The following is a 25235-nucleotide window of genomic DNA, read 5'->3' as shown; positions in this document are numbered from 1 at the left end:
AAAATAAATGGCATAGTTTCATATACATGTTTTTGTGTATTGGTCTACAGTAATTACATTGACTTGCTTTACTTCCCCAGGTTATCAGAAAGATAGCAGCTTTGCATTTTCAGTGGTCATCAAGCTTTACAAGACCTTAAAAAGGAAAGCCAAACCACTAAAGATTGTTTTCCCTAAAACACTACACTGATAAATAACTGTTGAACTGCTGTTCTGAGTAGGAATATGCTCATACACGGCACAATATTTCTGAAAATTTCCCTATTACCCAGCCCTGGGAGGGAGGAAGGCAATAAAATATGACTCACATCCATGGTTTTCTTGAATTGTAAGTTCCTCTGTTTATGGACAGCTTCCATTATAATTTCTGTCTGTAAGGAGAGTGCAAGTACTATTAGTGAAAACAGAGGTTATTTATATATATTTTTTGCAATGCTAGGGATCAAAACCCAGGGCTTCACACATGCTAGGCTCCCAACCGAGCCACACAAATAGCCCAGAAGTTATTATTAATACCAGTTTATCTTGAGAGCTAGGGGTTCAACATGAATTACTGCACTGAGTCATCATACCATCCAGAAGGCAGTTATGCTATTTATTACCCTCATTTTACAAATGAGAAAGCTGCAGAACCAAGAGGCTAAGCAATGTATCCAAGGCTTAAGGGCTAGTTAAAGATGGTGTCCATCTTTGAACTCGGGCAGTCAGACATTAAAGCCAGAAAAATTTAGACATTTTAGAGACTCACTGATCACCTTAAAACATTCTGCTCACTAAATCTGAAATCAATAAACTTTGGTTTCTTTTTTTCTTTTCTTGTCTTTTTGAAATGGTCTCACTATGCAGTTCAGGCTGGCCTTAAGCTCACTTTGCAGCCTAGGCTGGTCTCGAACTCGCCTCAGCCTCCCGAGTGCTATAAACTTTGGCTTCAAAGGGGAATTTTCAAGTTTTTGTTAAAAGCACCATTTGTACTTAAAAGAGGGCCGTTATTCTGTAAGTTTATGTTAAATTAAATTAAGGACATAAACATTCACTTCTTGGGCTGGCGATTTAGCTCAGTGGTATAAGTGCCTGCCTGGCAAACATTCACTTCTGTAGCTCATCAGTGACACACCTTTTACCAGTAAATAACCCAGGAAATAGGGGAAGAACTGTTTGTAGGATACGTAAAAGATGCTACCCTACTACTTTTTATCTCACCTAACTCAGCCAAGACAAGGTCCAGTGAGTTCACTTGGCAACAATTTCCCTGATGTCAGTTAAGTTTCTGTCTATCACCATAACATACAAATACAAATGGATTTTCAAGGTATCGGAGGGAATACTTAAGATGGTCTCACTTCAAATATGAGCTTGTGGGGTACATGAAACTCCCTTGGGAGCGTGACAAGCAGCTCTCAGAGAATCCACCATTAATATTCAAACCTAGATGAAAGAATGTACCAGAAGGTGACCTTTCACCATTAATGGGGGTGAGGGGGACAGCATAGACCAGGGCTCCAACATGAGCCCCATGCAGAAGAACATCCAGTAGATCCTTGTCATATCAGGCAGGGAGCTGCAGGTTCACGTGAGCAACTATGCTCTTCTGCCAGGAGGAGGAGCAAGAAAGCAGCAACCAACTTTAACCTGACAAGCACGACCCATAAGGTCCAAGAAGTGATATGCCACGTGTGCTCAAGGCCACTCAAGGATTTACTGATGAGATTCCAGACACCAGAGCCACCTCTGTCTGCTACACTGCCTCATCTCGCCATGTCAGTCTCCAACCGTAGGGCAATGCTACTCATGTTGACCCCAGTGAATCAAAGGTTCTCTTTTGGGTCTTCTGGGGAAAGAGTCTCTTCCAGGACTCAGAATTTCTGCTTACACCAATCCAGTGAAAATATGATTGCATTATTGATAACCCAAAGCAGTGCAAAACAGTTATTTCTGCTATAGAGTGGGAGAAGCAAGATGGAGAGACAAAGGAGAAGATATTTACAAATAACCCAGATATCCCTGAGGTAAATTATTGAAATGGCTGCTTTGTGGTCTATTTTCCACCTATCTCCTCTCAGACCACATTCTGCAAACTGGAAGCATCAGTGCTAGTTACTAAGGAAGGCTTCCTGATCAGGAGATGGCTCTCTTCGTAGACATCACAAATATCTCTGGTGACCTTTTGCATCTCAGCTGAGACTCTAAAACAATGTGGGCACCAGAGGACAGAGTGACTGGCCATGTGCCACCTTTGTCATGCTAAGGATGTTTCTGGGATGAAGAAGAAACCTCAGCACCCTCAAACATCAAGACTGCTGCGAATGAGACCCAAAGAGCCCTCTACTCCCTCCCAGCTTCTAGGGATAAGTTAAGACCCTCTCACTGCTTCATGTGATGGCCTTTCACTCTGCTGGCCTTACCATCAACAATATTTCTTCCAGAAGTTCCTCTGGCCCCATGGATGAGGTTCATGATTCCACTGTGTGTTCAGATGGCACATTTCTTTCCCCAGCATCATGTAAGTCTCATCATGTTTTACCATGAATCTGTGGCATACTAGTCTATCTGGCCATGCTCTTTGCTTAGTGACAGAAGGATAACCATGTCCATTTTGATGTCCACCCTCAGAAAATATTAGTCGTAAGAGTGAGCAGCCAGCTGGATATGGTGGCTCACACTTGTAATCCCAGCACTCGGGAGGCTGAGGTGGGAGGATCATTGTGAGTTTGAGACCAGCCTGGGATACAAAGTGAGCTCAAGGCCAGCCTGAACTGCATAGCAAGACCCCATCTCAAAAAAAGACAAAAAAAAAAAAGAGTGAGCAGCCATAAATCTCTTACCAGCCATCCACCCACACCTTTTCCATCCCCGTGTGTTAAAATAAACCAACTCATGGTTTTCTTTGATAAGTGGAAATGGCTTAATTTCCAAGAAGTGGAAGGCCAAAGCATGCAGTTTGACCATTAAAAAATGAGAAGTTAGCATTGACATCTTTTCCCTAAAATTTAATTTAAAACAAAATTAAATACAGAAGTGGTGCAACTCCAAAGACCACTATTACTCAACAAATTACAAATTTATCCATTTTGGACTTTTCAAAGCTCGTAACATATTTCTCTGCTGTAGAGGGAACTTGGTGATAGCAGCAAGTTGAGCACAGGCTACTCTACTGCGTTACAGAATTCAGGACTTGTCTAACTAATGCATCACAATTTGGTCGTGCAATTTGTTAAGAGGGGAAGTTTCAGAAATCTGGTTTAAAAAAAAAAAACTGTCCCTGGAAAAGCCAGAGCTGTCAGAGAGACTTGAAAACAAGAGGAAATGATTCTCCTCTCTTCAGTGGAAATCATGTGCATAGACTCTGGTTATCTAAGACATTAACTTTTGAAAAATTGAAATTCCCCTAGTCAGGAGAGCAAGGCTGGCAATGTCAACATAAAGTTGTGTCTGACCAGTCAATGGGTATAACATGAATGCTAATTCTATTCATAAAAACGTCTTGCAGCCAGACACACTCCTCTGGCTTAACAATGGAAAAAATGTGTGCAATTGTTTGATGTAATATTCCTTAAATGTTCCTATCTGCCCTTCCTTCCTAGTAAGAGGTACAGAACAAGTACAGGCTGTGAATTGAGAAAAAGTCAGGTGATGCTAAGTGTGGATCATAACATGACAATAAATGAAAGATAAGGACACCAATAGGAGACTACTACTCAAGCCAGGTGTTATGGCTTGTACAGAGATGTCCCCCAAACCTCATGTGGTTATAGATAGAACTTTTGGTGGTGGATGGCTCTAAAGTGTGATTCTGGGATTAAGGATGTGATGCTGGAATTGATTCATGGTGCAGTGCTAGGATTTTGGGGTAAATGCTACCCACCCTAATGGCAAGTAGCCTGGATAAAATATAAGGGACAGAGAAAGCTGCTGTGGTCATTGATACTTGTCACTTGTCACTTGTCACTTGCTGCTTGCTGCTTCCTGCCTTCTGCCTGCCTGCTCTATGATGCCCTTCTTCCATGCTACCCTGCTTTGGAGCCAGCCAACTATGAACTGAAACTTCTCCAAACTGAGAGCCAAATAAACCTTGCTTCCATTAACTTCAAGTGTCCAGTATTTCATCTCAGCAATGAGAGAAAAATAACTTAAGCCCTGGGCATGGTGGCACATGCCTAAAATCCCAGTACTTTGGAAGGCTAAATTAGTTTGAGCTCATCTTAGGCAAGTAAGTGACTTAAGTGAGAAGCTATCTCAACATTAAACATTAAGAAGGGATAGAGATGTATGTCAGAGTGAGAGCAATGTGTTCAATCCCAATACACAAACACACACACACACACACACACACACACACACACACACAAACTGTTACCCACACAAAATGTCAGGGCCACCAAAGAAACCAGTCCCTGACTCCAACTCAGGAGTACAGGTAAAGTTGCCAAGTTTGATGTTAGGGTACAGGCAGATTTAATAGTTGGCTGGGTGTTGGATACACATCCTGCAGATAACCTCTGGGCACTAAAAAGCCAGGACAGCTGGTCCCAAAGGGACCTCCAAAAAAGGTGAGTCACCAGAAGTCCACACAGAGCTGGGTAGAAATCTTTTGGCACAAAAAAAAAAAAAAAAAAAAAGAAATCTTTTGGCACTACACAAGGAAGACTTTGTGCCCCACAGAGGCCAGGTTAAAGCCTGGATACAGAAGGAAATTCTGGAAAGGTCCTAGTTGACTACAGAGTAAAGCTAAAATATACAAATCTTTCAGGAACAAAATGAAAAGGAGTCAGAATTGTGGCTGGTTGAATCTAAGTAATAACTTTGTTACGAGCCCAGATTGTTTTTTTAGTCCCTGTAACTTCCTAAATATTTGCCAGTTCTATGAACTCTTGTTGACTCTCATGTAGTTAGAATAAAGCCTCTCAATGAAAAAAAGCCTATTCATAGCTTTTATGAAGATAAAAACTACTTGGACTTCCAAGAGCCTCTGTTTCCCTATTTGTAACAGGGTTACTCAATATGTGAGGGACTTCAAGGGGCAGTGTGAGTCTCCTCAAGTTCCTTGCCCTCACCTCATTTCTTACCAGAAGAAAGAGTATGATCTGGGAGCCCACCAGCTGGGATCTGTCCGGGGCTTATGAGTGGTATTGCTTTAGTAATAGTAGCACATGTGAAAAGAAGAGGTGGCCCCTGAGTCCTGCAAACATTTTAAAGAGGACAGACCTGGGTGCAAAAAGGGGTCAGAGACACAATCACCTAAATTGAGTCCTCACATAGAGACTTCAATAAATAACTTTTCAGGCTACAAAAAAGCATAATTGTGTGGGGTTAGAAGAAGAACTACGGAGTTTAAATAACAGAAAAACTCAGGGTTTTCTGCAGGAGGAAGGGTGACATTTTAACATACTCGCAATTCCTACCTTTTTCCGTTGTAGCTTCTGCTTTTCCCTGAATTCTTCCATTTTCCTGGCCTCTTCTCTTAGAGTCTGTGCAAGCTGAATGTGACATTGTGCGACACTGTCCACCTCTGCAAAAAGAATTTTTTAATGAAACAATAATCAAGCTCTATTATATCTAAATTAAAATACACAAAAGTATAAAAGTTATAGATGCATAATCACAAAAGATGGAAACAAGCATTAAAATCATCTGGTCACCAACATTTATTAAGCTCTTTCTTGTGCCCAGCATGTCCCTTGACCACCAAATCCAAGGCTAAAAGCTCTTATCTTAGCCTCCTTCCTCTAACTATTACTAACCTAGCATATGGCCAGCACTGGGGGGAAAAACACAGCCAAGGGTCCATCACAGACACTTGCATCCCAGGATAGATTCCTAAAGCAATCATAACTTCAAATGTGAGTCTTCATTCTCTTTACACAGCATCTTGGGATCTTTCCATCTGTAACCTCTCAGGAGCCTGAACTTTTATTTAAACAGTCATACAACAAAAGTTTGCCTTCCACTAGTTACTACTGGCTAGAAAAACTTAGTTATTTCTCCCTTTTTTTCAAAAATCTTTACAGTGGTAATGACTTACCTTTATAATAGACAAAATACACTTTTTAATTTTACTTTTTCTATAAAAACAAATTAAAGCATGGTATTAAAAGTAGAAAATGTCCAAGTATGGTCTATAATCCCAGCACTCTGGAGGCTAAGGCAGGAAGATCACTGCAAGTTCTAGGCCAGCCTGGGCTATACAACAAGAGTGTGTCTCAAAACATACATACATGTATACATACATACATATATACATGTATGCATAAGTCTAGAAAGACTGAAAGATTTTATCTAAGAAAAAATTTTACACTTGTGCTGTCCAAATACCCTTGAAGACATATGAAGAAAACAGAAAAATATTTGCAATTGATATAATTAAGACAAAATACTTATATTAAATTTCTCAAATAAAAAGAATATGTAAAACAACTAAATGCCCATCAACTGAGGAATAGATAAAAAAAGACTTGGGATTTTTGTACAATTGAGTACTACTCAGCTATGAAGAATGATAACATTGAGATATTTATAAGTAAATGGATACAACTTGAGAGCATACTCACAAATGAAATAAATCACACTCACATGTGTAAATACTGTATTGTCTCCCTAGCATAAAAAATGGTAAGAGTACATAAGATACAAAATCCTCAATAGATGCAGTGTAAGAGTAAGAATCTGCTCAAAGGAAAAAAAAATAACATCTCAGGAAAAAGGAGGAAAAAGAAAAAGGAAGGGGAAAAATATCTAAATTTGTATAAACACAGAATAGCTAAGATGATTGTGCTACAAATTCTATAAGTTTGTGGAACAAAACAGTTAACATCCATATAATTGAAACAATTTTGCATGTTTGTGTCTAGTGATCTGGGGAACTCTTGAAGATCACTATATAAAACAACAACCTTAGTTCTGTTCCTACCACCTTGTGTTGAAGGCCTATTTGTCATTGTTTTGGACTCTTTGCTATTGTTATTTGTCTTATTTCTTGTTCTTCCCTCTAATACAGAAAGGATAGGTATACATATAGAGGCTTATACATGCCTAGAACTTCTCCTAAACAGTTTATGATAATCAATTATATTATGCGTGATGAAATAAATAGCTACTTTGAAGAAAAAGAGACATTATGGTATCCATTGCTGATACCATATCGTCATACTGTGAAATTCAGTAATGCTCTTATTCTTTGTTCAGAATGGTTATAGCCTTTTTCGTATTGTTTAATTTCAACATACATGAAGGTATGGATAGCTATTTTGAAGAGAATAAGAGACATTATGGTAACTATAATGATTTTCCTATTGTCTGGTTGTGAAAGGCTCTATTCTGATCAGCTTTATACTTTTTTGTTTTGTATGAATTGATTGTGTGTGAAGATATAGACAACTATTTAGAAGAAAACAAGAGACATTATGGTAGCCACTGTAGATCTCCTGTTGTCTTGCTTTGAAATCTGTGTCACTTACATTTCTTCTGATCTGCTTTGTTCTGTTTAGTTATGTTTAGTTATACCCTCTTTAAAATTAAATTTAAAAAAGAATATTTCCTAGTAGTAAAAAATCATTTAAAGAACATGAAATTTAGAAAAGAATAGTTAAGTGGCTAATATGCAATTGAAAATACATTCAGTCCTAAAACTACTAAAAACATGGAACACTTTAAAACCCAAGATATGTCACTTTTACCTTTAAGTTTTGTAAAATTTCAAAAGCAAGAAAATTCTAGGTACTGATGAACATAGTATGAAACGATCCTGTTGGCAGGGAAAGAATCAGCACTTTTCTGGAGAAAATATGGTATTTTGTTGAGTCAAAAATTTTAAATGGAAAAGAATAAGGCAGAGCTGTATGAATTGAAATAAAAAGCTGTCTAGGATACATTAATTAAAACATCAAATTATAGAGAAATTTGCCTATCATCTTCTTGTATAAAAACTCACTCATGTCTATCTGTATATATACCTGCTAAAAAGAGAGAGGGAAAGACCTGTATATGCATAGAAAACGATCTGGGATGATATATATCAAGTTGCTAACACGATTAAAATTTGACATTTTTCATTTAAGAAATATATGCTCTGGGCCAATCCCAGAGATTCTGAATCCCTGCCATTACTACTATTTATGTTTATGAATAAATAAATATATGAATAAAATTTAAATTCATTAAATGCCTTATGTACTTACCACTGAGAAGTGGAATTCTAGTGTCTACAATTTCCTTTATAGTTACATGTTGGATTTAAATACAAATTAATATAAACATACATTATGCAAAAATGAAGAAAATAAAACTTTTTTGAGAGAAAAAAGTAAATGATTTAGGTGACCCTCCCTATTCTGAAGTTTCTTGACCCATACAAGTGATCTTACAGTATATAAGAAATATGAAAATATACCATCTTTACCTTCAGAAATGGATTCATTGATGAATTAAAGAGAGAAGACAGCAGCTAATGAAAAGTTATGAGAGGATTATTTATCCTCTTAACTAGCTAATATTTATGATATTGTGGTATATATATTTTAGGTTTCATCTGTGGCTCTAGGCTTATAACTCCCTCCCCAAGGCGGATCATGGAAATCCTCATCTTCCCCTGCTTCAGCTGACCATAAAGAAATTCTCTTACATGACTGCCTGATAATAGGTTGCGCGGCCCTCCTCAATCCAGAGAATTCCTGCCCCGTTCCTGGAGAAAAGAATGCTGCGGAGAAGCCAAGAAGAACCTGAAGAGACAGGCCTTGTTGGGACTCCCCACCTCACATGTGAGAAAGCAAGCCTGTGCAGTGACGTCTCCATAGAAACCCTAGAAGACAAAGTTTGAAAGCTTCTGTGTGGGTTCCTGGAGGGCAGTGCAGCTCGGACAAGGCAAGGACGCTCCATGGCCCTCTCCTAGCGGTATCCTTGATAATAAATCAGCAAATGTAAGTAAGTATTTCCCTGAGTTCTGTGAGCTGCTCAAGTTAATTAATTGAGTCAAAGAAGTGACTGTGGGAACTCTGATGTTTGCTAGTTAGTAAGAAGCACCCATAAAACAAGCGGGGGCTTGCAACTGACATCGAAGGTGGAGGTGGGAGGCAGTCCTGGGGATGAGCCCTCAACCTGCCTTGTCTGCTCCAGTCTCCTAGTGGATACTGTGGAAAAGGAACTGGATTAGAGGACGCCTGACTAGTTGGTGTCTACTGCAAAAGAGGTTGCTTACTTGCTGAGAGAGAGAAACTATCATATATCTGGCACCTAAAGGCCTCTGGGTTGATTGTTGTGGTGAGAGAATAGAAGAGACCAACTGTATTTGTTGTGACAGCATGTCACTCAGCAGCTACAGCAGCACTTCACACGTCACACCAACTGTGTCTGTTAAAAAGTCATTAACATGGAGACTCCAAACATTTAGGGCAAAAAGCCTCAGGAACAGGCTCTTAGTGCCTGGGACCAGTAAGGCCGGATAGGATGAAATCCAAATTAGATTTGTAACCAAAGGTCAATACAGAAACAAAAACAGAAAGACTAAGAAAACATGCTGAGGGCACCATGACTTGTGCTTTCCATTTGACCTTGAGACATGGAGTCAAATAAAGAATTGGCCAATTGAGAAAGTGAAGGTGGCCCCACAGGAAGAAAACTGTTTCCTCCCTACAAAAAGATACAGGAAGTAGAGCTTCACCCCAGCAGAAAGAAATCCTGACAATTCTAAAGACTTTCAGTTTCCTCTTACAATTAGCTTTTACTATTCTCAAGAAGCATGATAAAATTAGAATGCCCATGTGAAATAAGAAAAACATCCAAAACACAATGGCGCTCCCTCTCACGGGAGCCTTTTTCTAGGTGGGCAAAGGAGAAGAATGAGCAGGGCGTCCTGTTATTTCTACAACATAGCATCCTGACTTTGAACAGAAATGAAGAAATAAGTAAGAATTAGAGAGAGAGTAGAATGTGGTGTTAAAAATGACCTGAAACTCTCGCAGGCAATCAGCCTGGAAAATTGTGAGCGCTGATGCAAAGCCTTGATTTAAGGTGCCTTTGATGCACTCAAGAAACATGTAGTAGGTGGTGGAATATAAGCATTGCTGCCCAAAGATACACATCTGTAAATTCTTGAGGAAAGGTAGTAGTTGATGCCAGGGATGAGGTGAGAACGTATTATGATTTGGATCTAAAATGTCCCCCCGGAGGGTACAGAAGTGAGGCTTTTGGAAGGAGGTGCTACCCTTATTGGTGGATTCATCCACTGATGAGCTCACAGCTGACTGTGCTGTTGGGAGGCGGGCCCTGGTTGAAGGACACATGTCCCTAGGGGCCCAAGCTGGGTATATTCTTAGGCCTGGCTCCTCCCTTCTCTCACTGCATCTTGGCTATTATGAGTTCAGCAGCTTTCCTCCATCATGGCCTCTAATCGTGCCATATCTGCCTTCGAGCCAGCCTAAAGTGGCTGAAACCAGGAATGGAAACCAGAAACCAAAATAAACCTTTTGTCCTTCAAATTTTACATGTCAGGCACTTTGTCCCCGCAATGGAAAATGACTAATACAAAGGATTAGGTTTGTGGTCTAAGAACCTGCAACACTGACAATGTAGACAAAGAAGAGCAGAGAAAGGGCCAATTGAGTAACTGGAAAAGCAGGAGGGTCAGATGGGATTGATAGGGTCTGCTGGCCTGGAGCTTAGATGTCACATGACATCTGCCCAGCTTGGTACCAGGCAAACAACTTATCTCTCCAAGATAACTTTTACGTTCTCCTCCTCATTTCAGAGATAAATCTCCAGCTCCCTTTTTGAGTGTTGCACTGAGCCCTCTCCAAGCCCAAGACTCCACAATCCCCCCGTCTAGCCCCCAATAAATCTTTCTGTCTCCTGTTTTACACAGGCAGATGCTCTGCTCCTTCAAATCAGTAGATGATATGTCATTTTGTCCACCTCCCAGACTCTTCCCCCAGCCAGAACTAATAAAAGTAGTCCCACTTCTTTGTTCTTGTTAAGAGCTGCTGCATCCCTAGAAAGCTCTCTCTCTCACATGCCCACACTAAAGGCCTCCTCCTTTGTCCCCTTCTTATGTCTCTCACTGTCTCTGTACTGACTGTCAAAAATACTCAATCAGGATGAAAGCTTCAAGATAGAAGAAAAGCTCAACAGTGGTGAGCGCTACTGGAGAGTCAAGAAGAACAGTGAAATTGTCCACTGGACTTAATGTCACAAAGATTATTAGTATCCTTGGAGAGGGCAGTTCCAGAGATTGGTCAGGCCACAAGCCAGATTAGAATGATCACCTCACCAAGACAATGTTTCATTTGCGGCTTCTTGTAATTGAAGATTTCTTCTGCATAAAAATTATAGGGAAAATTGGGGATTTAGCTCAGTGGCATAAACGCCTGCATAGCAAGTGTGAAACTGTGAGTTCAATCCCCAGTACCAAAAAAAAAAAAGAGCCAGGCATGGTGGCACACGCCTAAAACCCCAGCACTTGGGAGGCTGAGGCAGGAGGACGGCTGCAAATTCAAGGCCAGTCTAGGATACACAGTTTGTTCAAATCAACCTGAATACATAGTGAAATCTTGTCGCAAAAAGACCAAAGTGTGGCAGGGAAGGTGGAGGATCTGGGAGAAATGGAGAGTCATTTACAACACTATTCCAGTGCCCAAAGGCCTGCAGACCTGTCTCTGGGAAGAGGAAATCAGACTGCCAGTAAGAACACGCAAGGGGTTAGGCTGGTAGACAAGTCTGGCTGAGGCAGGTGCTGTGTGGAAAGCATGTGGGTGAGCATGTTTCTGAGCTCTAATGAAGCAGGGTACACTATCCTTAAGGATGTTTTTCCCAGTGTGGTTCCCACACCGTGGCCTTGGCATCATCACTTGGAAATTTTTGAGTCATGCCGAATTTCACGCTCCACTCCAGACCTTTTGAGTTAGAAACTTAGGGGGGTCCCAACAATCGTGTTAACAACCAGCCCTCCACATGTTTCCGATGCTCACGTGTGAGAGGTGCTGCTCTAAGAAAGCCATAGGCACATCTGCTACACAGGCATGGAGCGCCTCCAGTTCATTTCAACTCTGCAGAACTCACCTCAGGAGTTGCTCTAATTTTTTTCATCCAGAAGAAATTTCTCATCAAATTTAAACTTGCCTTTGATAGCAGTCACAGAACTTACCAAAGACAGCAAACAATTTTTAAAAATCACTTACGCTGCTTGAAGACATCAAGGGCCCTCTTCAGGGTGCTAAAAAAGCAAGCACACATATGATTTCAATTCTGGCAGTGGTCTAGAGAGTCTTATTATTATGCCTTTGCATGCTTCTCTGTGCCACATCTTAACTTAGAGCCCACAGACTTATCCTTGCAGTGAGCGTGAGAAGACGGCAAAACACGCAGACCTCTTAAGCCCGATTTCCTTAAACCTCAGCATAAGCAATTCTTCATTGTTTGCCTCGGAAGTACAAGGCGCCAACACTAGGCTTCATTTTCCCCAGTAATAACATAGGAATCTCTTTCTCCTAAAACCAGTTGTTGTTTAAAGTATAGCAATTAGAATCACAAAAACAAGGCAATAGAGAAGAATTCAAACTCTTGTTCCTGAATGCCTTCTTTTTATTCACTCAGTCATCATATATTTATTGATCATGGGCCAAGCATTGTGTCAGATGTTGGTGATTCAGTGGTACAAGACAGGCATCATCCCAAACCTTAGCGTCTACTGGATGAGACAGACATTAAACAAATTATATTAGTTTTTCTATTGCTGTGGAATAAACCCAGCAGTATAAAATAATAAATATATATTATCTCACAGTGTGTGTGGATTAACAGTCACTGGATTCTGTGCTTAGAGTCTCACAGACTACAATCAAGGCCTAGCCACACTGCATTCTCATTTGCAGGCTTGATAGGGAAGAATCTGCCCCAAAGTTCACTAGAAGCTAAAGTTGATATTTTATTCTCACCCTAAACAAAGAAACCTCCAAGAATGTTTTAATTCAAAGCACTCTTCCTGCCAAACCATGTTACTACTAACCATATATTTTTATTATGTTTAGTTACTACTATCCAATTTTTTGTTGCTGTTTTTTAGAATCTCTCTCTATGTAGTTCAGACTGCTTCTGAACTCACTACGTAGCCCAGCGTGGCAGTGAACTAACAGTAAAACTCCTGCCTCCTAGGATTACAGTGTGCACCACCATGCCTGGCATTATCCAATATTTACATTCCATCTTGTTTTTTAAATCCCAAGAACTAACATAAATACTGTTTCTTCATAAACTTTTGATTTACTCATGTTTGTGATATCATTTCTCACTATTGTTTCCTGAACTTTAGAACTTTTCTTCCTAGTCTATTTTCCTTCTTCCTGAGGATATCATTTCAAAGTACCTTTACTGAAAATCCATTTTAAAATTTTGATTGTCTAAACAATTTTCATTTCAAAATTTTTGTTTCTCTAAGAACATATTTATTTTTTTATCCTTTCTTGAAAAAATAATTTCTCTGCATATACAATTCCAGGTTGATAATTATTTCCTCTTAGTACTTTAAAGACAGAATTGCACAGCATCTGGTTTCAATGTTAATGTTGAAAACCCAGCTGTCACTCTAATAATAAATGTGCCTTAATGTTTGTTGGTTTGTTTGAGACAGGGTTTCACTATGCAGTTCAGGCTGGCCTTGAACTGACTTTGTAGCACAGGCTTGTCTCAAACTGAATTGATCCTCTGGTCTCAGGCTCCCCAGTGCTGGGATAACAGGGATGCACCACCACGCCCAGCTAATGTTCATTAATGCATAATCATTCTTTCTGCATCACATTATACTTTTCATCATTTTGAGTCTTGCTCAGTTTGATTACCCTTATGTCATCATGAATTTATCATTCTTGGAATTTGCTTTGCTTCCTGAATCTGAGGATTTATGGCTCCCATAACTTCTAAAAAATCCTCAATTTTTGTTGCTTCAAAGATTTCTTCTTAGGCCAGGGATACAGCTCAGTGGCACAGTGCCTACCTGGCAGTTTCAAGGTCCTGAGTTCAATTCTAATACCCAAGCAAGCAAACAAACAAACATTTCTTCTCCTTCTCTCTATTATATCTTCTGGAATTCTGATTAAATGTGCATGATACATTACTTTACTCTCCACATCTCTTAATTTTTTCCTGTTTTTTGTTATTCTCTGACTTTTAAAAATAATTTTTAGATTTTATTAGGACTTGTTTTTCCTGGGATAAGTTCTGGGTGATTTCATTTTCTAAATTTTATTAAATGACAAGTAAAGATTTCATATTTACTCTGTATTACATGACATTTCAAAATGTGTACACCCTGTGGAATGGCTCAGCAGAACTAATCAACATATACATTACTTCTTCTACAGACCTGCTTTTTTTTGTAATAACAACATTTAAAATCTACTCTGTCAGCAGTTTACAGTCCAATTCTTTGTTGTTAATTATAATCACAATGTTGTACAACAGAGCTCTTTACCTTACTTCTCCCATCTGAGGTGTTGTATCTTTTGACCATCACCCTAACCATGTCTCCAGGCCCTGGTGATTTTTTTCATTTCAAGCATTCTTGGAGACTTCTGAAAGTTATGTCATTCATACATTAAGTTCACACTTTTTGTTTCCCTTCCTTCCTTCCTTTCCTTTCTTCCCTCTCATACTCTCTTTTTCCCTCCTCTCCTTCCTTCCTACCTTCCTTCACTCTCTCCTTCCTATTTTTAAGTTCTGGGGATTGAATCACTGAGCTGCATCCACAGCCTTTTATTTTTCTCTCTTTGAGACAGCTTCTCACTAAATTGCCCTGGCAAGTCTTGAACTTGTGATCTCCCTGCCTCATACTCCCTCAATGCTAAGATTACAGGCACATGCCTCACTACATGGCTCATTCATTTTCTTTAAACATAGTATACAGGTTTGGTTTTTAGATCTGTTAATTCAAGTCCCTGCATATCTCTTGTTGCTACTTACTGCTTCTTTTGACTCATATTCATAGTAATTTATTTCCATATGCATAATGAGCTCAGCGTTCATTGTGGGTCTTCAGAAAGGATCTGCATTCATGTTTGCTAGGTACGTAGTAGACTGGACCACCTAGGACCACTGTCAGCCAAATTTTTGGATTAGGATTCTTCAGACTGCCTTAATGAAATTTGATAATGTAGCATGCCAACTCTTGTCTGTTCCATTAGGAGCTCTGAGGGGACACTGGTGCAAAGCACTGAACTAATTCTGAAGGCTTTCAAAGTGTAGGTCCTATTTGAGAATATGAAGCCAGTCTGTACATAAGGAAGTGTTTCAAAGTAGATACCACATCTTGGTCATTTCTGTATTCTCAAAGTATTCAGTGAGTGGTTGAAGAATAATTATGATGCAAAAATCTCACACTGGGGGTAACTAAAAAAAAGATATTTCTCATAACTACTACAAATCCTAAAATACATAATTATATAATTGTATATTTATATTATATAATTATCTTATTGAAAATATATTCTACCTATAAAACAAGAAGTCCTTCTATTATATTTCTAGCATAAAATTATATATACCTTTATGCAAAAAAGTATGCATATAATAAATTTCAAGGAAAATGAAATATTAATGATAGGTTGTGCCCTCCTGGTTATTTTAAGTCTTCTGTTTAGCTCTATTTTTTTCAAAATTGGAAGTAAGATTAAAATTATTTTCAACTAACACACTGCAGCCTGCTGGGAGCTTGAGACAATCTTAGCCAACCTGGAAACCTGAAAGACACACAGCACCTACTTGATCTCCGACTGTCCACATGGCTTCTTCCTAGACAAGCTGAGCAGATCCTTGCCATATTTTTCTTCAATGGATGCCCTAAGGGAAACAGAAGAGAGGGCCATGGGTCTTACTCAGAGCTGACCCTTAGGAAACACACCCAGCACTGTCCTTGAAAGCAAAGTTGCCCTTCATAGCAGTAACTCAGGCATGATGCCATTCTTTAAAATGTAAAACTGCCTTTATAACAAGGAAGAATTACAAAAAGAACAGTGGCTTTCACCCATAACGTGGTATTTTCCAGATAAAAGTCTCAAGGATGGACATCACAACAAAACTGAGCTTTTGTTATTGAGATAGGTCTCAACAACAGGCTAGACTCCAAGTTCTGGGCTCAAGTGATCCTTCTCCCTCTTCTTTCTGAATGACTGGGACCAGAGGTAAGGCGACTGCACCTGACCTGAGCACTTTTTTAAGTGGAGAAAGAACTATATCCAACAAACACTGCACACGGGGGCCCAGCCCTCCTCTACTGTCTGCAAGTGGGTCTTCTACCACTCTGCGGAATTCTTCACTCACAGTCACTTCAAATACACAACTAATCTGTACCAAAGAAAAGGGAATTGCAAGATATAAACTCTGCAGCCAATGTGTCTCACAAAATGACTGCTTGTTCTCCAGGTTGCAACGTCTGTCCGAAGCACACAATTCCCCTCTTCCTTTCCCCTCTTCCCATTGGTTTCTCTCAGCACTTTTGATCCCAGCTCCAGCCTTATCCAGCCCATAGTACTAGGCCAAGATGATTTAAACTCATCTAGTTCACTTTCTTTCTTCAGTTTTTGAAATTTTGTTTGTTTTTTCTTTTTTTCTCCTTGAAATAAAACGGACTTGAAAAAAATAAATAATTTTAAAAACTATATGACTAATAAATTAATATATTTTTACTGAAAAAGAGTCAAACAACACAAAGCATATTATTAGCATGGACAGAACCACCATGTTTGAGATGTGTCCTTTGTTACAGGGTTCTTGATTTGTTGCCAATTTTTTATTACCACCAAAAAAGAAAGGGAAGAAAGAAAACCACTAAATGAAATTCCTTAGACATCTATTCATGGGTATTCTGGTAATGTCTAAGAGTTCTGAGAAAGTAAATTTACTTGTACTTTAAAATTTGAAAGATTGTACCAAACTACCCTTCGAAGATGCTGTCTCAATGTGTATGTCCACCAAAACCTTCCATTCTCAAGAACCCTCACCTACATCGAGTTTTTTTCCTTTCTTTGTTTCTTTCTGTGTGTGTGTGTGTGTGTGTGTGTGTGTGCGCGCGCGCGCGCATGTGCGTGTATTAGATGAGTTTAAACCATCATAATCTAATACTATGGGCTGGATAAGGCTGGATTTGGGATCAAAAGTGAAGCTGCTGAGACAGACCAATGAGAAGAGGGGAAAGGAAAAGGGGAATTGTGCGCTTCAGATAGGATCTTGCTTCTCATTATGTAACTCAGGCTGGCCTTAAACTTGCAGTGATCCTCTTGCCTCAGCCTCCCAATGCTGGAATTCCATGTCCAGTTGGCTTTTGGATTTTGAGTCTGTTGCAAGATCCTACCTCTTCAATTTATCAGGGATAAGGAGTTACTGTCTACTTGATCCAGCCCCTGGTTCTTTGGCATTGGCCTATAGTATTTTTATGACCCTTAGGCAACTCAGTGTTGGTATAATAGGAAGAACAATGGTTAGAACAATTATGTCACTTTGGCTAAAGTGATACAATCAGCAAAAATAATAGCATCAAACACAGCCTAGAAAATGATAAACTGTGGTTAATTATTAATTTGCTACCTTTAGCCATATGAACTAGATTTGTGGTTATACAATAAAATTAGAACTAATCAGTAAATAAGCCCTTAATATAGTGATTTTATTCTCAGGGGAGAAAATTTTAAAAAGGGGGAAAAATAGAGAAATGGAAGAAGAGGAAGAGATTAGAGGCAAGGCTGCAGGGAAGACAGTGAGTCCATGCTCTGTGCCCCTCCATTCAATCCCGGAGGGCAGACAACTTGAAGTCAGTGACTTTGTGATCTGAGCCTCACCCTTGCATCCCAGAAGGCAGGGCGGATGTAAGAATGTAAGGCTGAAAGAAACCTCAAGACCCAGGAAAACAGCCTGGTGCACAGATGCACACAGATGCCAAGATCACATCCATATCCAACCATCTCTGAGATACAACACAGACATTAGCACAGAACTATAAACACCAAAAGAAGAAACTGAACATCGATGCTCCTATGCAGCTGCCATCAGCCATCAGGGACCAGTAGCCAGTTCCAATGATGAGAACCAGGTAGCCAAGTACCAAGAACCTGCCACCATTGGGGAGCCTCAGAAGAGCTGTGCATGTCTGGAGAAGCCAGCCTTGTACCCTAATACTCCCCTGGGAACCTAGGATAGGAGAAACTAGGTACCTGACCCATTCTACTACACTATGGATGGACAACCAACACAGGAAGTGCCTGGGACCCCACAACCTGCTTGTCAGGAAGAACCCAGGAAAATGTCAAGATGAAGAAGCAAAAGGCAGTCTCTGGCCTCCAATCCATGCAGAACAAGTCCAGGAGACTTAAACATGGAAAGATCAGGAGTTGCACACCTGAAGTTTCTAAAGTGATGGCAACTAAAGTAAAGAAACTTCATGAGGCTATAAAAGAAATTAGATCAGAAATGCTGCTTCAGGGGCTCAATGGCACAGGCGCCTGCCTGGCAAGCACAGGGCCTTAAGTTCAATCCCTGGTATAAAAAAAAAAGACAGAGAGAAATGCTATTTCAGTAAGAGAAGAAAAGATAAACATAATAAAAGAATTGCTGAGCATATCTAAAGAAGATATGGATAAAAAATAGAGGAGCACAGGAAAATGAAGGAAACCTTGAATGAACAATATGAGAGAGACACAGAACGCATCAAACAGATTTAAAGGGATATCCAGGAAATTGAAAACTCCATCAAAAGCTGACAAAATCACTTGAAAGAAACTGAAGATAAACTTTCAGATCTTGAAGACAGGTTTTCAGCTAGCAACCATTAAAGGAGAGAGCTCTTAAAAATAACAATACACCAGGAAATAACAATTTAACAGCTATAAGATGGTGCAAAGAAAAATAATTTAAACGTAATAGGTGTCAATAAAAAAGTAGGGATCAACACAAATGAAATAAGACTATTTACAGAAGTAATAGCAGAGAACTTCACAAGCATAGGAAAAAGACCTGACATACAGATAAATGAGGCATAGAGAACTCTAGCTAGCCATAATCAAAATAAATCTACACCCAGACATATACTAATCAAGATCCAAGAAATTCAGCACAAGAACAGAATATTAAAGGCTACTAGAGAAAAAAAAAAACAGATCAACTACAAAGAAAAACTCATCAGACTCAAAACAGACTTCTCAACACAAACTATCAAGTCAAGAAGAGATTGGAGTGAAGTATTTCAAGTCCTGAAAGAAAACAACTTCCAGGCCTGATTCATATACACCACAAATCTATCTTTCAAAATTAATGGATAAACAAGATATTTCCATGACAAAGAACAACTGAAGGAATTCATGGCTACCAAACCAACTCTACAAAGAATACTAAAAGATATTCTAGAGAGAGATAAAAACGACCACAGTTCCAGGAACAGCAGCAGAGGGGATCACTAAGCAGGGCAAGCAGTTGAATGGAGGAGAAAAGTAGAAAGCCAATGGCAGGAAAATAGGAAGACAGAGATGAGCCAGTACATGTTGGCCACAGCCATTAACATAGATGACTGGAACTCACCAATAAAAAGAAACACAGGCAAAGTGGATTGGGAGACAGGATCCATCAATATACTCTATACAAGAAACACATTTGACTCGAAAGGAAATTCATAGACTGAAAAATCAAAAGTGAGAAAAGAATGCTCCCATGGGACAGGGAATAAGGAAAAGACAGGAGTAGCTTGTCCATCAACCACAGAATGGTTAAGAACAATATGATATATTTATACAATGGAAATCTTTATAGGTACTCAGCTTTAAGGATAACCTGGAGGCTCTTGTAGGTAAATAGATGCAACTTGAGATCATGCTCCTGGGTAAAATGGTTCAGAGTCAACATGGATGAACATTGTGTTGTCAAGAGACTGAGGGACATAGTAAGATCCAAAATGCACAATGGATACTGTAAAAGTGAAAGGAAGACATCTGAAAGGGGAAGGAGGTAGCTATTGTTAATTTCCTATTATCTTGTTTTTAAGCCATTGGTCTGTTTTGCTGTATTATATTGGATATTATTATATTGATTATATTGGATAGTATAGGCAGCTATTTCAAAGATAACTAAGTATATTATGATAGCCATTGTTAATTTCCCGCTATCTAGTTTAGAAGCCCTGTATTGCTTTCAGTGTTTTGTTTTCATTGATTTTATTCTATTTTGTTTTGTTTGACTTTATTATGTTTGATGGTATAAACAGCTAATTTGAAGACAAGAGGCATTATGGTAGCTGTTATGGATTTCCTATTGTCTTGTTTTGAAGTCCTGTGTCCTGTTAACTGTTTTATTTTGATTGGCTCTATTTTGTTTTGTTTTGTTTGGTCTTATTCTCTTCAAAATAAAAAAAAAAGAAGCAAAGTTGGAGACAAAGGAAGACCATACAAATTTTGAAAACTGGTGTAGAAGACAGGAGGGAAAGAGAGAAATCAAAAAAAACAACAACAGAATAGAAAAAAATCTAGAAACAATGTTCATACACCAAAACAAGATCAAGGTAAAAAAGGAGAAAAAGAAGAACAGAATGTCTATTTCAGAGCATGTCTCCACTGGAAGACAGAGTGGGCAGACGGAGGCCAGATTAATTTTAGCAAACTAGGCTTAGGAGAAAGCACAACTTGTCAATTCTTCTGCATTGAGGTCTCTCTCTTCATTCTCCCCATGGGCTTCAATTCTCACTTCAGATCCCTCCTCGGTCCTGGAGACCCACATCCCTTTTCCTTCTCCTCTCATTGTTTTATTCTGGCATCGTACATGAAGTCTCACAGAGGCTATTTCTCTGCTATTCACCACTCTACCATCTTCCTAAAGTCTCTTTTTTTTTTTCAGAAATCTTGAAACTTATTCTTAAATTCCAGCCACTGTAGTCAACTGTGTCCACTGCTCCATTCCACTGATGCGTTTCTCTATGGAGGCCTCTGTGGTCACCAGTAGTCACTGTGCATCTGCGGGTTCAAGATGCCTCTCCCACACAGTAAGTCCTGGACAACTTTTTATTTTGATGTTAGTTCAGTAATGGTTCAGTAATGCTCAAAATATCAACTGTTTTGACAAAATAAATGTATTGAACTTGGGCTAAAATCAAACTCTGGCACACAAGTGTAATACAACTTAACAGGAATCATCAATTCACCCATAAATATTATAAGGAATAAACATAGTCACAGATTGGGAGGAAACAAACAAGTGTCTTGAGGCATATTAATGTAATTAGTTTCTAATGTGACAAAATATATTAACTTAAGGTTCTGATTAGCTTGTCCTATCCTAGATAGGTATTGCAAACACAACAGTCTTTAAACAAGCCATTCCAGTCATGATGAGGTGGTATATGAATACATGCACACATTTAGAGCACTATTTTCAAAGTTAATTCAAGTAAAGAGAGCAAGGCCTTTTTCAGTGTGTAGGCAGACCATTAATTATGAGCTGCTCAAATATGCACAGGTTACTACAGGAAAAACTTAAAGGTCTTACACTAGGTTTTAGGAGAATTCATCTACTTAGACTTTTCATATACCTGCCATAAATGAGGCTGAAATGGCAGAATGGCTGCCCACAGCAATGACCACCTCACATTAGAAGCCTGGCTGATTTCTGGTCTAATAATCTATGCTAGTGTTGGTGTTTTTTGGTCAAGAGGGTATGAACAGAAGAATTACACAGCATGCTTTATTTTAAATGCCACTCACATTACTCTGTTCAAGCTGCATTGAGACATTAAACTGGCTGACTATAGACTTTGTAAAAATGGCTCCAGAAGATCCATACACTGAAATCTTTGTGATCACACAGGTTGGAAACGTGGGTGTTGATTCTGCTCTACAGTGCAGTTTAGTCAGGTTTAGTTTCATACGTTTCCATTGTATTTATAGTCTGTCTATGCTCCATCTGGCCAAAGATGAGCACTGTCCACTAATAAATGCCTCTTCCACTTTAAGTTCGGGGCTAATTTTTGGCCAGAATGCAATGATTAAAACATTCAATCCTTTTATGATGGCATAGGAAGATGGTAAAAATTTCCTAAAGTGCAATAGATTTACAAGTACTGTGTGCCCTGTTCTAAACATTTTATTAAGTAGATACACCTGACAGTATTGAGGTCAATTGTTAGGGTGCTATTTCAGTTAGTCTAAGTTTAGGACCTTGCACATTTTTTCATAACTTTTTACAAAGTACTTCTTTTATTGCACATTCAGAGAAAAAAAATATCTTATGTGCATGTCCTTAAAACTTCCAATCTTATTTTGTCTCTTGGAAGTTACTGAATGTAGCTTGTCTAGGAAGGGGATGGAACTAGATTCTAAAATTTATGAGACCCTGGGAATGACAGGTGGGAAGAAAATTATTCGCACATGACAGATTTCCAGATATTTTTTTGCTACTAGTTTTATGTAATGTTTATTGAACACTTAGACAAATATTTATTTTTGTAAGCCTAAAAGCTGTCCTTTGAAAGCTTTTTGTTTTTGTTTTTGGGAGGGGGGTTTGACACCAGGAATTGAACTCAGGTCCTTGTACTTAGGAAGCAGGGACTGAACCACTGAGCTGCATCCCTGGCTCTGTTACTTGAAAGTTTATTTTTTTATTTTATGGGGGAAAAAAGTAAAACAAAATTTCATAACAATAGAATAACAAGAGTTAATACATGAGTATTGTTATCTTTGAAGTAGTTACAGAACAAGAGAGGAACATAAAAAATTCTCCAAATGATATTAGCACAAATCTTTCTTTTCAATGAACTAAGAGAAACTAGTAACAAAACTATCTTGTATTTTTTTTCTTTTCCCTTACTTCCTTTCCCCTTTCCTCCATGCTAGTTCCTTTTTCTTTTTGAACGATTTCTTCCCATTTCACAATACGTATTGCACATTTTGGACCTTATTTACTCTTTCAGTTTCTCATATCAGACAATATGATGTTAACACATATGAGTTCAATTTATTTCACTTATGAAAATGGTCTCAAGTTATATTCATTTACCTATAAAGGTCTCAAGTTTATCTATCCTTCTTTTTGGCTGAGTAGTATTTGATTGCATAAAAAGATTATAACTTTTTTATCCATTCCTAGGTTGCTGGGCATTTACATTGTTTCCAAAATTTAGCTATTACAAATTGTGCTGATATAAACATGCACATGTATTGCTGTGGTGTGATATTTGTAATTTTTCTGGGCAGCACCCAGAAGAGGAATACCTGGGTAGAATGGGACCTCTAATCCTATTTTTTAAGGAATCTCCAATACTGATTTCTTTTTTTTTTCATACTGATTTCTACAGTGGTTGCACCAATCTGCCTCCCACCAATAGTGAGGAGAGTTGCTTTTCCCCACAGCCTTTCCATCATTAGTTAGTGATTGATTCCTTGATGATAGCCATTCTTTCTGGAGTGAGAGGGAATCTCGGTATTATTTTAATTTGCATCTCTCAAATGCGCAATAATGAAATTAAAGACAATACAAAAACACTGGTGTTTGAATGCTGACTGTCACCATATGCATGAAATTACATATTTTGGGGTAGTGTCAGCTTTTAACACTAAGACATATTAAGCAGACCCGGCACAGGCAGGGTAGCCATAACTTTTTGATGTTAGTAAAAACAAAATTGGTGGCTTCAAATTACATCATGCCAAGGATTCGATACACTTGTCTTAACATATTAATGGAACATTTCAAACACTGAAGTGTCCAGATTCTCAGATGTTTGATGTGTGCGTTTTATTTAGTTGTGTGTATTTTTTTTCACTGAATCTCAATCCTCAAATTGTGGTTTGTCTTTGTTGTACTGGGATAATCAGTGACTTGTACATTTGCCACTAGCATTTGAACAAGTTTAATCAGCAAACAATATTTTCAGTTAAAGTTTCAAAACTCATGTAAGAATTGAGTTAATGGGGCCACAGATATAGCTCAGTGGCACAGCGCTTGTCTAGCAAGTATGAGTTCAATCCCTGATACTGAAAAAAAAAAAGGACTCAAGTTAATCTTGCCTGTGTAGGGATTAAACCTCAAAGCACTGTTGCTTTAGTAACTGTTTTATGTATTAGATGCTAGCACTGCATGTGCTGAGCATGCTCTGATTTTATTAAAGGAAAAAGTTGAACTGTACAGTCAAAAATACATACATAAAAATAAAAAGACAGTGCAACAACACACAGAGAGAATGCTATGTGATGGTGAAGGGAGATTTGAGGGGCTATGAATCAGCACACCCCAAGGACTGTCAGTGATACCAGCAGCTGAGAGAAAGGCATGGAACACATTCTCCCCTGGGGCCTACAAGACAGCATGGTCCGCCCTCACCTTCCCCCATACCTCCCTCGCGTTCCTGGTCTCTGAATGGGACTGTTGCCCTTCTTACCATTTGGGCCATGCTCATTTCCACTTCCAAGCCTGCCATTCCCCCGCAGGCACCAGACACTCCTGGCACTTATCTGAGGCGCCTTCTCCTGCCAACAATCTCTTTCCACCATGTGGTCTTTGAGTGTTATTCTTACCACATGACTTAATGTACTGTGTATATTTACTACATTTTGTTTGTTTCATTCATAAATCCTATCTCTTAGGCTGGTTCCTGAGAACTTCAGAACAGAGAAACAATTTACTTCTTGAGTATCACTGGGTAACCTACAGCAGCTCTTCAGAAATGTTAAGCACAATCAATAACATTACATGCAGCCAGGGTTGGTGCTGCATGCCTGTAATCTCAACACTTTGGGAGGCTGAGGCAGGAGGGCCACAGTCCAAGCCCAGGCTAGGCAATTTAGCAATTTAGCAAGATCCTATCTCAAAATAAAAAAACAAAAAGGATTGGGGATGTAGTTCAATGTGAAGGCCTTTGGTTCAATCTCCAATACTGTTTTAAAAAAAAAAAAAAAAACAGCATTCCTTGTTTGGCATCCTGGTCCACCAAAATTGGAGAGGACAGAGCAACGTACCTTTCTTTTAAAAAGTCCTCCAACTCTTTGCAGTTCTTGCGACCATTGTTCAAATGCTGGATGATGGTATCATAGCCAATAGTGCTGAGGATATCAGTGCTCTGGTGGAAAAGAAAACACAGTGTCAGAGCAAGAACAGCACAGACAGCAGCCCTGAGGCCTGAAGAGCAGATGGGACTTGGGGGGGGGGGGGGGCTGGCAGGGCCACTTGCCTGAACTGCTGTACCTCTAAGACAAGCAACCAGAGAGAACAAATATATTAAGTAAAAATGCATACGA

At 39.0% G+C, this 25235-nt stretch overlaps 1 protein-coding gene across 1 annotated transcript in view; it reads right to left on the bottom strand.

The window, feature by feature from the left end:
• Pstpip2 (proline-serine-threonine phosphatase interacting protein 2) overlaps nt 1-25235 on the bottom strand; it is an 89431-nt gene that overhangs the window by 27855 nt on the left and 36341 nt on the right. The window contains exons 2-6 of the mRNA XM_063231747.1: nt 24957-25057; nt 15736-15813; nt 12162-12196; nt 5400-5506; nt 309-371 (exon numbers count right to left, since the gene is read on the bottom strand). Of these exons, the coding sequence (XP_063087817.1) occupies nt 309-371; nt 5400-5506; nt 12162-12196; nt 15736-15813; nt 24957-25057 (384 nt within the window). The remainder of the gene's footprint in view (nt 1-308; nt 372-5399; nt 5507-12161; nt 12197-15735; nt 15814-24956; nt 25058-25235) is intronic.

The sequence above is a fragment of the Cavia porcellus genome, unplaced genomic scaffold (genome assembly GCF_034190915.1).
Source record: "Cavia porcellus strain 051 isolate PalLab524CR breed Dunkin Hartley unplaced genomic scaffold, mCavPor4.1 scaffold_20, whole genome shotgun sequence".
NCBI lineage: Eukaryota > Metazoa > Chordata > Mammalia > Rodentia > Caviidae > Cavia > Cavia porcellus.
This window is presented reverse-complemented; position numbering and strand designations above follow the sequence as displayed.